The sequence below is a fragment of the Agaricus bisporus genome, assembly GCF_000300575.1.
Source record: "Agaricus bisporus var. bisporus H97 unplaced genomic scaffold AGABI2scaffold_8, whole genome shotgun sequence".
Classification (NCBI taxonomy): domain Eukaryota; kingdom Fungi; phylum Basidiomycota; class Agaricomycetes; order Agaricales; family Agaricaceae; genus Agaricus; species Agaricus bisporus.
Window position 1 is genome coordinate 489,736 of NW_006267371.1, and position 17,540 is coordinate 507,275.

The 17,540-nt window shown below is 42.7% G+C and overlaps 3 protein-coding genes across 3 annotated transcripts; all 3 read left to right on the top strand.

Moving 5' to 3' along the window:
• Positions 1-88: 88 nt before the first annotated feature.
• Positions 89-361, top strand: AGABI2DRAFT_46675 (hypothetical protein; the record flags this gene model as incomplete). Its single annotated transcript, XM_006463093.1, has 1 exon — positions 89-361. A coding segment is annotated over one exon (273 nt), but the record flags the coding sequence as incomplete, so codon positions are not given.
• A 3,238-nt stretch (positions 362-3,599) lies between these two features.
• On the top strand, positions 3,600-4,783 carry AGABI2DRAFT_144536 (hypothetical protein; the record flags this gene model as incomplete). Its single annotated transcript, XM_006463094.1, has 2 exons — positions 3,600-4,148; positions 4,169-4,783. 2 exons carry the CDS (start codon positions 3,600-3,602, stop codon positions 4,781-4,783), a joined length of 1,164 nt encoding a protein of 387 aa, XP_006463157.1.
• A 1,075-nt stretch (positions 4,784-5,858) lies between these two features.
• On the top strand, positions 5,859-10,567 carry AGABI2DRAFT_119986 (hypothetical protein; the record flags this gene model as incomplete). Its single annotated transcript, XM_006463095.1, has 9 exons — positions 5,859-6,048; positions 6,104-6,615; positions 6,665-6,794; positions 6,925-7,153; positions 7,205-7,346; positions 9,284-9,393; positions 9,447-9,543; positions 9,600-10,125; positions 10,176-10,567. The coding sequence occupies 9 exons, from the start codon at positions 5,859-5,861 to the stop codon at positions 10,565-10,567; spliced, it is 2,328 nt and encodes a 775-aa protein (XP_006463158.1).
• Positions 10,568-17,540: the final 6,973 nt, after the last annotated feature.

A 17,540-nucleotide genomic window follows, 5' to 3' on the forward strand; every position in this document is an offset into this window, starting at 1 on the left:
AGATCCAATTGACGTGATAGATCTTCAGTCACCTAAAGGAACAACACTTCTAGCACCAATTAAAATTCACATCGAAGATGATAATCCTATTAAACTAACCGCACTAATAGATTCAGGAGCAGCAGGAGAATTTATCGATCACAAACTCGTAGAGAAGTATTACTTACCAAAATTTCCATTGAAGAAAGTCAAACATACCATGAATGCCGATGGATCAAGAAACGCATCAGGAGTATGCACACATTATGTCCTACTCAACATTGAAATCAACAACAAGAAAATGTTGATACAAGCAAGCATAGTATCGCTTGGAAACCACAAACTATTCTTAGGTATATCATGGCTAAGAAAATTCAATCCAGCAATAGATTGGACAAAACAAACTCTAAAATGGAGAGATGAAGATGACGACTCAACTCTTACACTTTCTAGAGGACCATCAAGCAACTTCATTAACAATATCTTCGTTGAAATCAACTCGAAAAGCAATACCTCGCAACAGCTATTCAATCAAGCTGAAAAGAAGAAAACGGAATCTGATCCTACTAAAGCAGTACCGAAAAGATTTCACAAGTTTCTCAAAGTATTCAACAAAGTAGAATCAGAGAAACTACCACCAAGACGTCCTTGGGATCATAAAATTGAAGTTCAAACCGACTTCAAACCCAAGAGAATGCCAGTCTACAACCTAACACCTATAGAACGAAAAGAACTAGATAAGTTCATAGCTGAAAACCTACGAAAGGGATACATCCGACAATCTAAATCACCAATGGCATCATCTTTCTTCTTTGTTGGAAAGAAAGGAGGAGATCTACGCCCATGTCAAGATTATCGCTATCTTAATCAAAACACGATTAAGAATGCTCACCCTATTCCAAACATTGCTCAAATCATGGATAAATTAAAAGATTCGAAATGGTTTACAAAGCTAGATGTCAGACTAGGCTATAACAACGTCAGAATTCATGAAGGAGATGAATGGAAAGCAGCATTCAGAACACCTAATGGATTATACAAACCTACTGTCATGTTCTTTGGAATGACAAACTCGCCAGCCACATTTCAATCAATGATGGATCACATTTTCAAACAATTAATTGAAAATGGAGGAGTCATTATCTATATGGACGATATCTTAATCCATACAAAAACACAAAAACAACTTGATGAACTTACCAAGCAAGTTCTTCAAATACTCGAACAAAACCATCTCTATCTCAAGACAGAGAAATGCGAATTTGAAACGCAACGTCTAGAATATCTTGGAGTCATTATAACTCCAGATTCTATCGAAATGGATCCAATTAAACTAAAAGGAATCGAAGATTGGCCTGTACCTAAAACGGTCAAGAATGTTCGACAATTCATTGGATTCTGCAACTTCTACAGAAAGTTCATTCACAATTACGCCAAAATCGCCCAACCTCTCAACTCTCTTATGAGGAAGACAAAGAAATTCGAATGGAATCCAAATGCTCAATCAGCATTTGAAACCCTTAAACAACAATTCCTAAAACGACCAGTTCTACAAATGGTAGATCAAACCAAACCATTTGAAATAGAATGCGATGCCTCTGCATTTGCCACAGGAGCAGTCTTACTACAATGAGACACGAATGGAGATAAGCATCCGGTTGCTTATTACTCTAAATCCCTTAATCCAGCCGAAAGGAACTATCATGTTTCGGATCAGGAATTCTTATCAATCATTAGAGCATTAAAAGAATGGAGACATTATGTCGAAGGATCACCTGAACCATTACTCATTTGGTCGGATCACGAGAACCTTACTCGGTGGAAGGAACCCCAACAATTAAACCGAAGACAAGCGAGATGGATGTTATATATGACAAGATTCAATTATGTCATCAAACACCTTCCAGGCAATAAGAATGTCTTAGCCGATGCCCTGAGTAGACGTCCAGATCTAACTCCAGAAGGCATAGATAACGAGAACTTAATTGCTCTACCTTCTACGAAGTTTATCAATTTCTTAACGGAAGAACTAGAAGAGAAGATCAAGGAGAAGAAAGACACTATTACACCATCAGAGCAGTTTACTCGAGAAGAAGACATCTATACTTATCAAGGAAGACTTGTGATACCGGATGACTCGGACATCAAGAAGGAACTCTTAACCCGAGTCCATGATCATGAATCAGCTGGACACCCTGGAATAGCCGAAACGCTTCGAAAATTAACGAAGGAAGTCTACTGGCCAGGAATGAACACTTATGTCCAGAACTACGTCAAAGGATGCCCCATATGTCAACAATACAAGATCAACAGACATCCACTAAAACCGCCGATGCAACCGATCAAAGGACCTTCAGTAACGAAGCCATTTACACAAATATCTATGGATCTTATCACAGATCTACCCCCTAGTGATGGCTATGATGCAATATTGTCCATAGTGGACCATGGACTTACGAAAGGGATAATTCTAACCCCTACTAGGAAAACAGCAACAGCTGATGATATCGCCGAAATGCTAATCGATAAGGTATTCTCTAAATATGGAACACCTCAGAAGATCATATCAGATCGAGACCCTTGATTTGCAGCCAAATCTATGCAAAGACTCTATGAAAAGCTTAACATCAAGCCCGCATTCTCAACAGCTTATCATCCACAGACTGATAGAACTACAGAACGCTACAATCAAGAAATAGAATTCTATCTTGCAGTTTATACTTCAAGAAATCCAAATACATGGAGACGAGCACTACCTATGATTGAATTCGTTCACAATACTAAACCACATGCAGGAAGACAACATTCGCCTTCAGAACTCATATTAGGATACAATCCTAAAGCATTCATTAACAAAGAAGAATCAAATGTACCTTCTATCGAAGAGAAGACATTATTCTTAGAACAAGCTAGAGAAGCAGCAATCGAAGCACATGAGCAAGCACGTTTGAAGATGGCTAGCCGAAGTAACCGACCCTGGAATGCACTTAAGGTTGGTGATAGAGTATGGTTAGATAACCGAAACTTGCCCGTGCCATACGCATCAAAGAAGCTCAGCCAAAGAAGAGAAGGACCCTTCAGAGTAATTAGAAGAACTTCTCCCACAACATACGAGTTAGAACTTCCGAAGCGATGGAAGATACACAACAAATTCCATGCATCTCTACTTACACCCGTAGTAGAGAATGACATCTATGGAAAGTATAATCCACAGCCACCTCCGACATTAGTGTCTGGAGAAGAGGAGTATGAAGTCGAAGCGATCCTTAATCACAGAGCAAGGAAGAGACGCTTGGGAAATGGAAGACTCACAACAAGAACAGAATATCTTGTCAGATGGCAAGGATATGGACCGTCAGAGGATTCATGGGAATCGGAAGAAGATCTTGCAAATTCAAGCGAGATACTTGAAGAGTATAAGAACCTGAAGAAACTCAGATAACTCCCCAGTTCAATGAGCATCTCTCAAGAACTTACACAGACACTCTCAGCTCTTACATCTTCTTCCACTCCAAATGCCAGCAATCAGACCAAGGATGATAACCCGAAGTCTGACTCGTCAGTACCCCCAACCGCACCTCGCAATACACCATGCCAAGGCGAAGTATCCGTTGATAAGAATGCCAACATTCGACGAGCATTTCTATCAGAGAGAGCAGCCACAGACTTTCTGTCCAGTCACGGCCGCATTCCTCGACTCGCTTCAATTGTGCACGAAATCGGGGCTCATGTTGATGAACTCACTTCTGCAAGACGTGCATACCTTCAAAGAATTGAAGAAATGGACGCCCGCCTTTCAGATCTGGCACGCTTTTGCCCGAGGACTCCCAGTCGCAACGAAATTTTCACCCATATCCAGAAAATCAATTCCTCGCCATTGCGCCCACATCCGAACATCAGTCAACCAACTCCAAACCGACATGAACCGGTTACTCGCAGCACCTCCCAACCTCACCATTCAACAACTTCCACTCCTCCTATACAACTTCCCCAATCTCATGGATTGGCTTCACCATACGTGCGAATTCCGCCTCCTACAAATTCGTCGAACAACCCAGTATCTTATCAAACTCGACGAGGGACTCCTACAGGACCTAGATATACAGGTAGAACCTGCGGACTATGTGGCCGAATGGGTCATCAGCAGACAAGTTGCCCGCTCTACCATTGTAGGTATTGTAATACCCAGGGACCTGGCCACTTTGCCAAGTTTTGTGCCCGAAACCCTTATCGAGGAGTTGCTAGAAGGGATCTCCCCCCAGAAGCCATGGTATTGGTCAATGCCATCGCTTTCACAGTCCGACCCCCCCTCACTCATCCACACTCCGGCAATGCCACTTCTGGCACCACAACTCCCAACTCCGTCGCCCACTCCTCCGATGCCTCTCTGGCAGGAATGTCTATCACTTCCCACACCTCCCATGACGCCGAGTTACTACAGCAATCCGGACAACTACTCGCCAAACAGTCCAATATATCAACCGGCGCCATCTATCCCTCCAACACCACTTCAGCTTCCGGTCCAGTTACCACCACTCATCTTGGACCAACCTATCAACCTATCTACCAGCCCAAGTCCAAGCCTAAGTCCACTAACACCGATCACAGATACGGACAGCTTGCGATATCCATCCCTTCCCCCTATCGTCACTCTGGAAGAACAACTCCCAGTAACCGCTCGGCTTCTAGCAAGCCTAAACGCCAACGATCCCCGTCGACAGAACATTATGATGGAGGCGATGAATACACTTACGATGATGTCGCTGAATACAACATGAGCGGTGAAGGACACCCTGACATCTAGATAGTTCTGGTAAACTATCTTAGGAAAGGGATAGTGTTATGAACCGTGACATATATGGTTACATTTCTCATAGTGATTACTACATCTGTAATTACAATTATGTTTACCTCTTAGTGTACTTATATTTCGCTATCTTGATTGTGATTTTGTTACATACTCTATTGATCCGTTTTAATGATCCGGAAATAGTTTATAATTAACTTTCTATAATTATTGTTCACTTGTTCCGTTTCTATTTTAGTGTGACGAAAACTTCTTTATAATTCCCGAGTCGAGTCTCGGTACCTTAAGAAGTTGATCTTAGTTATATATAGAGTACTTGTAAAACATATATAAGACGCTCAACTTTACGATGTAGAAACAACGTTTCTACTTGGTTAGGTGGAGACTTGAATACAAAGTCTTAGTCTAACTATACGCTTGAACCGTCAGACTTAATTGCTAAGCTCTATAAATCGCTCTCAAGCTCTTAGTACTATAACGGCGCATTTGAGTTACTCTTCTCGATTCATCGAGGAGGTCTCCTTTGTTACGCTTTAGAACTCTGAGTATTTCTATCGACGTAACGCCCCAGCTTAGGACCGGGCCGGGGTCACTGTAACACTTTCTGATGTTCGATTCACTCCATGAACTCTGCTTCATATTCTGCTGTCTCCTGGACACGCTTACGCCGTTTATCAGTTGTGTCACGTAAAGCTTGAAGGCGGCTGTCAGCTTGTGCAATATTATCCGTAGCAATTTGAGCGGCACTTCGACGTTTTATGTCGTATCGTGTGTGGTTGCTTCCAGGATGCTGCTGCTTGTTTGTGGGGCGAGTATTGGGGCGACTAGCCATAGGAGATCAAAGTGAAACAAGATTAAGGTATATATTTTATATATTCAGATCCCGGTTCCGTCCGCTGAGGGAACTTCGGCACCAGTTTTGATTGCATATTTGTTCATGCATCCACATCCCCATCGAAAATCGATCCCCCGCTTGCATTGTCTGTTTCCTGGCTGCCCCAAAGTATGTCGAAGCCAGGGAGGACTTACAAAGCATGTACGCGACAAGCATACTTGTGCAAATCGCATAGAAATGGACAGTCGTCACATACTCACAACAAACCCTCCCGTGTTCGATGAGGTAGAAGATGATACAAGCTCTACGGCCATTGAGTATTCAGAAGTTCCACAATATACTGCTTCAACTCCCTCGAGCCCAGGACCACCGCCGGTGTCCCCTAACGAAAATCACTCGAAGCGAACCATACACCCTCATCTGAACGGTACGTTTGTACATCTCATCCTGCATAGATTGGTTTCTAACCTGAGGTCTTTCAGGGCTACCATGCACTTCTACCGGAGCTTCGTTACTAGTCAATGACTCGGTTAGTTCAGTGTCAGGCTCCGGCTCGCTGGACGACTGGTCACCATTCCGCAGCAGTGCTGAATTCCAGCTTGCCGATCTCTTATTTCGACGTGTTGAAATGTCCGTTGAAAACATCAATGAGCTCTGTGCTATCCACGACGATCTTCTACAACATTATGGAGATGTAGGACCCTTCGCTTCAGCAAGCCAGATGTACGAGACTATCGATTCCATTCAGCTTGGAGATGCACCATGGCTTCATCTCCAAGCTGTGATTCCCCACGAACAAGCCGAAAATGCGCCGAGTTGGAAGAAGAAGTTGTACGACATCTGGTACAGAGACCCTGACGTTGTATTGAAGCAAATGCTGGAGAATCCCGATTTCGATGGTGAATTCGACTATGCACCATATATAGACCTTGATATGAATGGCGAGCGGGTGTGGAGTGATGTAATGTCAGGTAATTATGCCTGGCGTCAGTCGGTGAGTTATTAATTGAGTCGATTCTAACGACACTAATGTCTATGGGTAGAGTAAAATCTACACTGAAGACCCCTTGATGGCTGGTGCTATGTATTGCCCAATTATCTGTGGCACGGATAAAACAACGGTATCAGTGGCAACTGGCCATGTGGAGTACCACCCAGGATACATATCTATTGGTAACTTGCATAACAATGTCTGACGTGCTCATCGGAACAGCGTCATTCCATTTATTTTTTTTCCAATACCCAAAAGTGAGTCACTACGACGCACAGGTGACAAAGTCATCCACTAATCAGGGTTATCCAGATGACCGCAAAGACGACAAAGACCCAGAATTTCACACATTCAAAAAACAACTTTTTCACCAAGCCTTATCCGCTGTTTTTTCTTCTCTCAAACCTGCAATGTCAAAACCAGTCATTCGACGATGTCCTGATTCCCAATTTCGTCGAGTGATATATGATTTCGCTGCGTTTATTGGTGATTACCCTGAACAGGTAGTTCTCGCAGGAATAGTGCAGGGATGGTGTGCTAAGTAGGCGTGTTCAATCATGATCATACCAATCGACTTACATCTGCCGCTAAGGTGTACCGCATTTCCTGATAATCTCGATGTCAGTCCCCCGGCTCTACCTCGGGAGCGCAATCACACAGATCTATTGACGCAATTGTTTTTTGATGAGACTGGAAAGTTATGGGATGATTATGGAATTGACAGCAAGATTGTAGTGAGTGTCATCAGTTCTGGCTCTCAAATTTTAGCCACTAATCAGGGGAATGTCAGCCCTTCACGTCAGATTTCCCTCGCGCTGATATCTACGCCATATTGTCACCGGATTTCATCAGCAAAATGTCTTTTTTCTTAATTCTACTTGGAATTACTTAATGACAGGTTAAGACTATAAAGAAGGTTCAGGAGTCCAAGAACACCCTTGTTACTTAAATGGTTCTTAGAAGTATAGCTCAAAGATAAGAATAAGAAAACAAAGAACCATAAAAAATTTAAAGTAGCTGACCTTGTCAACAAATAAATTCATGTTTATCTCAAGGGAAAAAAAGGAGAAAACCAAGGATCAAAGGATGTTTAAAAGAACTAGAATCTTTCAACAGAAGCTTAAGTTAAATCAAGATCATCAACTTTTTCGAGTGTAGACAATTTTATGTTCACTATAAAATATGTTTAGAGAGACATTACATTATATGCTCTGTTCTACTGCCTGTAAAATTCGGGAAAAATCACGACAAATCTTAGAATATTAAAAAAACATAAGTTTATATATAAGCTTTTGTCGAAAACATACCCGTTATGGAGATATCAAGATTCCATCATGGGGGGGGGGGTCATTGTCAACTGCAGATAGACTCGTCGTAGAGCCTGCTCTACTAACCGGAAAATTCTGGAAAAATCACGACAAATCTTAGACTATTAAAAGAACATAAGGTTATATGTATGTTTTAGTCGGAAAACATACCGGATTTGGAGATATAGAAAAACATGACAAGAATGTCATGTTTTATACTGGTTCCTGGGCCGATTTTCATGTTTTAAGAATGCAAATATATGTATTTAAGGTCCAGAAATTCGTATCTCGTTTTAGATTTACTATCCGATCAATATTAGAGGAGCTATAGCGCAATCTTGTGTTTATTATATGTTAAATGTGCCATATCTCGATAGGCTTTCATCCAACAAAGAATCTGATTGGATATTTGGACTCCCCGACCTCAAAACTATAGGAATACACTTTTAGATCATTACAATCCGTGCAGAAATGACCCGTAAATATCTCCTACCTATGATTTGAGGAACTTTGACTCGAAAATTACAAGTCCAGCAGTCACATGATGTCATGTGACATGTTGAACTTCTGTTTCGAGCATGACCGTTGATCCTTCCTCATCACCACCATCATTCCTCCCCTCCCCTCCCTCCCCTTCCCTCCCCTTCCCTCCTCATTGCTCTCCTAGGCTTATATTCAAGTGAGTACCTTCCCTTCCCTTCCCTAGCTCTCTCCCAGCTAATTCTAAGCTTGTTTAGGACGCTTTTTTGCCTATTTTGGACGCTTTTTTGGGGGATTTTTGGAGGCTTATTTGAGGGGATACTTGAGCAGATGATTGGGGGGATAATTGGGGGGATAATTGGGGAATGTATGGAGGGGATTTGGGGGGATTTTAGAGATTCTCTGGTCCCTGGTGAGTGCTCTCTATCTCTGTATGTTTTCATACTCATTTCTTACTTGTAGACTATTCCTTTTTTCATCATCACTCCCTCATCATCACTCCCTCATCTTCCCATCTCATCCTTTTGTATAGATTGTATCCAATGTATTCTATTTACTATGCTAATATAATCACTTTGTTGACTTATTCACTTTTAAGCTTCTTATTATTGTCTTAGTTGACCTTGAGTGTCTTAATTATGTACTTGAGTGACTTTAATATGACTTTTGACTAATCTATCTTTATGTCAATATTTCTATATCTATGAGAAAGACATCAACTAAGTACAGTTTAAGTGACTTTTAAGTCATTTCCAAGAACCTTAAGATACACAGGCCTAAGTATCATTAAGAAGATTCAGAAAGGTATCCGTTCTTAATTGTTTCTTAATGACCAATTAAGAACAATTAAGAAAAAATCTTTTTTGCTGATGTTGTTGCATCAGATTATTAAAGGGTCTTTCAAAGACCACCTTGTAACGTGGGTGGGTGAATATCTAGAGATACAAGAAGGAAAGGCGAAGGCAGCCACAATTATGGATGACATCGATCGACGGTACGTTTTTGAAGGGTAATCTTAATAGCCAGGGAACTGACCAGGCAGTATAGGATTGCTGCAGCTCCTGCATTTCCAGGCCTTTGCAGGTTTCCTGAAGGGCGTCGGTTCAAACAGTGGACTGGGGATGACTCGAAAGCACTTATGAAGGTAACGATTTACAGCCAGCTATCATGTTCTATCACTGAGACATGAAGATGATATAGGTATATCTCCCTGCACTAGTGGGGTATGTTCCATCAGAGATGCTTCGGGCTCTTGCGAGCTTTTTGGAATTTTGTTACATAGCACGTCGACCTCGTTTCTCGCTACGCTTATTGGATCAACTCGAGGAGGAGCTCAACTCCTTTCATCAGTCGTGTGAAATATTTCAAGAGACTGGCGTCCGTCCCAAGGGGATTTCCCTTCCTCGCCAACATTCTTTGGTCCATTATCGATCACTTATTGAAGAATTCAGAGCACCAGGAGGACTTTGTTCATCAATTACTGAATCACGGCACATAACTGCTGTTAAAAAACCTTGGCGACGGTCGAATCGCTACAATGCTCTGGGTCAGATGCTCCAAACTAATCAACGCCTTGATAAATTACATGCCTTGCGAGTCGACTTTATCAAGCGCAAGATGATACCGCCGTTTCATGAGATGGTAGCAAAGGAGATTAACCAGGATGAGGAAGCTGGACCTGTAGATGACCTTGTCAGTGGAAGCGTAGTTTTGGCTCGACGTCCGGGTAAGCACGTATAGTTTCGTCGATGATTTCCAAACTCACATGTTGTCAAGCTTCTGGATACCCTCGTGACATAGATTCAATAGCCAGCCACATACATGTTCCCAATTTTGCTGTTCTCACCCGCCGTTTTCTTTACGATCAGCTTTATCCTGTAGCTTGGTTTCCTGCAGAAAGTGTTCCTCATAATTGGCTCCCGGAAATTGAAACCACGATATCTATCAATCACTCAGCAGTGGCAACCTTTTACGCACCGTCCGATCCTTCGGGACTACATGGGATGTACCGTGAGCGCCTTCGGTGCACCCCCAACTGGCGTCATTCAGGACCTCGCTATGATTGTGCCTTTGTAGTAGAGGATCAAGATAAGGCTGGTTTTGAAGGACTTAGCGTTGTGCACCTTCATCTGCTCTTTTCATTCAAACACTCAGTGTTACGACCTTAGTCTGTGAGACTCAGGTTGCAGACAAGTGACAAAGACTTGAGAGCGAGGTGAGAGTAGAGAAAGGGAAAGATACAATTGGTAAAGCGTGAGGAATACAACAGTATCTACTGGTCTTATATAAGTGAAGGTATCTACCCAAGGTAACTAAGTATAGAACGGGCTGAGTAACAGTGACCGAGGTAGATGAGTAATCAGTGAGTCATAGTACTCGGGGTAGTGGAGTAAGACCATGTGGAAAGAAGGAAGATGATCAATCATGAGAATAGAAGATTGATCATGAGAACAAAAAGATATAACAGGTAACATGAAGGATCAGTCAAGGGAACAATAAGAATGATCATGAGAAGGGAAAGATAAACAAGGTAATGTCAAAGAGAAAGTGACATGGGAAAGAATGATGGGAGAAGCGTAGGTGGGGAAGAGTATATCCAGGGATATGGAAATGAGTAAGCATGATGACGTCCCTCCAATAGGTTGGTAAATTCATAACATTACCCCCTGTTCAGATTTCGTGTCCACATGAAATAAGATAGACTTGACGAGGATAAGAGCGGTCAATCATTTCATCGTCAACGATTCGAGTACAGTGAACTCCACAATTTCGTTCGACAACTCCGTAACCCATTTTTCCAAGATAAAGTTTGGAAAGAGCTTTGACGTGTGGCAACTCCCATTTGTGTGCAATTGATAAGATGTCGACCCAGTCGAGGTTGGAAAAGAAAGAGTAATCGCCGTATCGCGTATTATAGAATACACGGAGAAATTTTCGAAAATCATGAGAGTCTACATCTTGGATGATGTAGGGATCGTCTGTGGTATAGTGTTTGGATAAAGGATGGTGAGGTTCGCTATGGCCGGTGAGTTTTTGTTGCCAATAGATAGATTCGCGAGTGAAGAAGTAGGCATGGACGTGGAATTTGGTTCCGTTGTCGGTCATGAATACAATGTCGGCTCCACGGATAAAGAGGTCTTTTGAAACCGGTGTAAAAGATTCGGTAATGGCTTGCATATTGTGGTCGATGAAAGGATGAAAGAGTTGGAGCATTTTTAGGTTGATTTTATAACTGTCCATTCGGAAGTTTTGCTCTATATTCGGAGAGTGCTTCTTCTGCATTTTCTAGGGATGAGCGTGGTATCCAAGAGTCGTCTTCGTTTCCATATCCTTTCCAGTGAATTAAAAATTGTATTCCTCGGCCTTTCCGTCGGTGTCCTCGGATTTCTTCAACTTCATATTCTTCTTCTTCATTGATAATGTCAGGTGGAGGTGGAGTGGGTTTCTTCTGACTGTCAAACTCAGGGTGTCGGACTTTTGTTAGGAGCGATGTGTGGAAGACGTCGTGTATTGCCCAGGTGTCAGGTAACTTCAGTTTGTAAGATCGATCGCCGATTTGTTTCAAGATCTCAAAAGGTCCATATCGTTTGTGGTCTAGTTTCCGAGTCGGACGATTGGAATGAATGTTCGTCGCTTCTAACCAAACTTTATCTCCTTCGGCAAAGGGTTCTTTGTGGTGCTTGTTGTTTCCTCTTTCTCTCATCATCTCGTTGTTTGCTTCCATCGCAGCTTTAGCTTCTTCTCGCACGTTTTCTAGTTCTTCTATCAGGGAGGTGGCGGTAGGATTCGTCGTTTCAACCGTAATGTTTCCTTTCCATGGGTGAAGTCCGTAATTCAGGAAGAATGGGGTTTGTCCGGTGGCAGCGTGGGTTTTGTCGTTGTAATGGAATTCTGCCATGGGAAGCCATCTTGTCCAATCGTCTTGTCGATAGTTGATGAATGCTCGAAGATAGGTCTCAATTTCCTGGTTCATCCGCTCTGTTTGTCCGTCCGTTTGTGGGTGATAGGCAGTGGAAAGATTTCGTTTGATGCCTAGGGCATTGCATAAAGATTCCATGAATTTTGATGCGAACTGTGGTCCTCTGTCACTGATGATACGCTTCGGAATTCCGTGGTGTCGCCAAACTTCTTCTTTGTAGATGTCCGCGAGATCCGTGGATGTGAGTGTCGTAGTGGTGGGAACGAGGTGGATCATTTTGGAGAATCTGTCAACGATAACAATAATAGCATCCTTCTCTTTTGACTTCGGTAATGGTCCAATCATGTCTATAGATATCTCGTCCCAAGGTTTGTCGGGGATAGGGAGTGGATTAAGTGGAATGTGATCGGGTCGTCAAATTGTTTTGTTCTTCTGGCACATGTCGCATCCCCTGATGTATCTTCTGACGTCCGTCTTGATCGTGGGCCACCAAAAGGTCCGTTTTAGTAATTCTAGCATGCGATACTGTCCTGGATGTCCGATGTTGGATGGGTAGTGATGATCGTAGAGAATTCGATCTCTGAGTTCCTTCTCTTCCGGTACATAGATCCTTCCTTGTCGGAAAACAATTCCTTCTGATTCCCATACTTTTTCCGGTTGTTTCCTCATTTCTTGTAATACCATTGTCTCTCTTCTTTTCGAGTTTCTGATGTCTTCCAATATTTTCTGATCTGCTGAGACTTCGAATCGTCGGTTGAGTAGGACTGTTTCTTCATAATCCGATATTTCTTCTATGAGTTCTCAAGTGAATACTTTTCCTTTGAACATTTTGACGTTTTTGTTGTCTTCTGAGGTATCCGGTTTGACAATGCGAGATAAGATGTCAGCTTTGGTGTTTGTCTTTCCTGGAATGTGTCGTAAAAGGAAGTCGTACTCCTGTAGCATGAGGTACCATCTCGCTTGTCGAGCGTTGAGCTTTTGAGGTTCTCGGAAATACTTGAGGTTCTCGTGATCTGTCCATATCTCAAACTGCTCCTTTGCATCCAATAGATAGTGTCGCCATAGTTTTAAGGCTTTTATAATGGCCAGTAGTTCCTTGTTGTAGATTTCATAATTTCGTTCAGCTTCAGACAGTGTTTTTGACATGAAGGCGATCGGATGCCATTTGTCCTCCTGTTCCTGCGATAGTACTGCTCCTGTTCCATAGTTTGATGCGTCTACTTCGACCCTGAATTGTCCATTGTCTTTTGGTAATGCGAGGACCGGTTCACTGGCGATTGCTTGTTTGATCTGTTCAAAAGCTTGTTGTTGTTCATCGTTCCAATACCATTTCTCCCCCTTCTTAGATTTTAGCTCGTTTAACGGTTGTGCGATGGTGCTGAAGTTCTTGATAAAGCGTCGATAGAAATTCGCAAAACCTAAAAAACTTTCGACTTGTTTGACCGTGGTAGGGATTGCCCAATCTCGTATTGCTTTGACCTTTTCTTCTTCCATAGTTGCCTTTCCATTCCCAATAACCGTTCCCAATACCGTTGTTGATGAGACATTGAATTCACATTTCGTTCGTTTGAATGATAAATGGTGTTTCTCCGCTATTTTGAGGAAACGTGTGGTCCGTGATTCCAATTCTTTATCGTCCTTTGCTGGAATAATGAAGTCATCCATGTAGTTGGCCAGAGATCCGTCTTGTATCATTTCTCGAAAAATTGTTGCCATCATGCGTGAAAAGGTAGCGGGAGAGTTGCTCATTCCAAAGAACATGACCGTTGGTTCAAATAGTCCGCGATTCGTTAAGAACGCTGCTTTCCATTCATCTCCCTCTTGTATCCGAACGTTGTTGTACCCCCAGATAATGTCCAATTTGTTGAAAACCTTGGCATCCTTGAGTTGATCTAATACTTCACTGATGAGGGGTAAAGGTGTCTTGTCCTTGATTGTGATTTCATTCAGTTTCCTGTAATCCTGACATAATCGTAGTGAACCGTCTTTCTTGGGAACGAAAAAACATGGTGCTGCGTAAGGTGATTTCGATGGTCGGATTCGATTGGTAGCCAGATTTTCGTCCAAAAATTTGTCCAGTTCCTCTTTCTCTAATGGTGTCATGCTATAGACCTTTGATGATATCTCCGTTGGTGCGTTTTCCGTAAAGTTAATTTCATGATCCCATTCCGTTCGTGCAGGAAGTTTGTCGAAGTTCTTCTTGTTAAAGAGATGGGCGTAGGGACGGATGTAGTTAGGTAAATCTTCCGGGTTGGTAGGGTCCACTTCCTTTTCCTCCGTAGCGCTTTCCACATCAGTGGTTAGCCGTCGAGCGAAAGGGATAGTTTCGTGTTGAACAGTGCATGTGTTTGGACATCTAGAGAATCTGACTTCTTGATTTATCCAGTCAATTTCCGGGTTGTGTTGAATTAGCCAATCATATCCTAGGAATATGTCGGCGCTTGATATGTCCGACACCAATGCTTTGATTTCCTCTTTATGTCCTCCTAAATCCATCTGAATCCTGGCGTCTTCAGTTAATTTTCCGTTTCGATTAGGTGTTCCGTCTGCGTTTCTCATCTTCATTGGTTGTTGTCGTTTGGTTTTCTCTAAGTTTTCCTTCTTAACCAATCCTTTGGCCACTAGCGTCATATGTGCTCCCGAATCGATAAGTGCCTTGACCGTTTTAGTTCCATTCTTCGTTCTGATGTTTGCGTCTAGCAAGATTTCGCGCTTCGAGTCTCGTTTGAAAGGGATAATGTAGGTAGATTTCGAAATAGATGATACATGGGGAGAGACTCTACGTTTTAGGGGTCGATCCTTCGCGCTCAGGTTGACCCGTCGACAAAATCCTGTTCTTCGGCTGCCTTTTCCTCTTCTTGAGGGTTTTCTTCGGCAAATTCTCTGGTCCTAGCTTTCTTCGGCGCCTTGCAATACTTGGCGATGTGTCCTATGCGGTTACAGTTGTAACAAGTTATTGGTTTCCTCGGTTGCCTGCAGTCTTTGGCAAAATGTCCGAACTTTCCGCAATTGAAACATTTCTTCTGGTTGTTAGAGAATTGAGCTCTAGCAGTCTCGGAACTACCAATCTCCATTGGTTGACCGCTTCCTCCATAAGTTACTCCAGAAGAGGTGTGTTTGTCGAACATGTGCATGGTTTCGGCTCCTATTCCAACCGACTTGATTACATTGGTCCATTCGGTAAGGTTCGTAGGTAGATTCGTGGGAGGGAATGATAGGATGGTTCGTATGATGTCCTTCCGAACGTTCTTCTTAAGCAAAAATACAGCGTGTTGATCGTCGGTGCCCGCTTTGTTCTTCAACAAGTTGAACTCGACCAAGTAGTCGATAATGGGCCTCCTTCCTTGGGCTAGGGTTTCGATAGCGACTTCGCTCTTCTCCTTCTCTTTTCCATCAATAAAGGCTTCCTTCATCTCCTTTTCAAACTCCTTCCATGATATCTTGTTGTTACCGTTGATCCTATCAGCGATTAAAGCGGCTAGTGCTCCTGCTGTTCCGTTGTGCATTCGCGAGATGCAAGCGATGATCTTGTCATTGTCGGTGGTGACTTTGTTGAATGTCAAAAATAGTTGGATACTCCTCCACCAATCCTCAAACTTCTCTCTACTTCCTTCAAACTTTCCTGGGTCAGGGATTAAAGCTCTGAAAGTATCGTTGGTCGACATGTTTGCTAGTTTGTTGGCAAGTTCTTCTTCTTCTTCAGGTGATAAGCGACTGGTTGGTTCGTCTTCGTCTTCCTTCTCTGAGTGATGATTCTCTTCTACTGTCTGTTGGATCTGCTCGTCTTCTTCTTCCGGTCTCGGTTGAAGTTGTTGTAATAGCCTCAGATGCTCATGCTCAGCTGTCTTTTCAAGCTCTTGTAATGTCTCCTGTTGGTAGATGTTGAAATCTTCTTCAATCGTTCTCTGCAGATCCTGTTCCCGACTTGGCATGCAATAGTGTCCGAGTTAAGTACTCCGTAAAAAATTCGACGCGATAGAGCGACCTTCAACGCAAGTGCGTTCGACTGGTAGATTCTGCCGTATGCACTACCACTACAGCAAGCCCTCGATAGCTGCTGTCTGCAAGGTGAGGTATAGACGCTTTACCAGATGTTACGACCTTAGTCTGTGAGACTCAGGTTGCAGACAAGTGACAAAGACTTGAGAGCGAGGTGAGAGTAGAGAAAGGGAAAGATACAATTGGTAAAGCGTGAGGAATACAACAGTATCTACTGGTCTTATATAAGTGAAGGTATCTACCCAAGGTAACTAAGTATAGAACGGGCTGAGTAACAGTGACCGAGGTAGATGAGTAATCAGTGAGTCATAGTACTCGGGGTAGTGGAGTAAGACCATGTGGAAAGAAGGAAGATGATCAATCATGAGAATAGAAGATTGATCATGAGAACAAAAAGATATAACAGGTAACATGAAGGATCAGTCAAGGGAACAATAAGAATGATCATGAGAAGGGAAAGATAAACAAGGTAATGTCAAAGAGAAAGTGACATGGGAAAGAATGATGGGAGAAGCGTAGGTGGGGAAGAGTATATCCAGGGATATGGAAATGAGTAAGCATGATGACGTCCCTCCAATAGGTTGGTAAATTCATAACACTCAGGTCATTATTATCCCTGTGCATTGGTTGAGTGGTTTGTTAAAGCCCAGACCACTCGTGATGCTGATACAGGCTTGTGGATGGTTAAACCTGATTTGCGGGGGGTTCATAAACGTCCTTTCATGTCGGTAATTCATCTTGATTGTTTATTGCGAGGAGCTCACCTCATGCCTGTTTTTGGACCACAATTCAAACTTATGCCCGATAACTTCCAGTTTCAACGGTCTCTTGATACGTTTCAGACTTTTTATGTAAACCAATATATTGATCATCATACTCATGAGCTTTTAAGTAGCCCGTTATAAATTATTATAGTATTGTGCCAGTTGTGTTAATTGAGTGATTCAGTGTGACTTCGAGTACAAGTTAGCCGTTTTGTGAATGGCTGTAAATATATCTCCAGTTGTGATTGGAGGTGTGAGAAACCCAATGATCCTGTGATGCGGAGTGATGGCACAGGGGGTAGTCGGAATCACGCGCATCACACTGATCACACGCCATCACACGCCATCACTCCATTGATGTTTTGCTGATGGGGGGAAGGCGTGCCAGGAAGTCGGCGTTGCACGTGTGCTTGGTGAATAACATATCTGGTTAACCTTCTGTCAATCGAAGCCAGGATG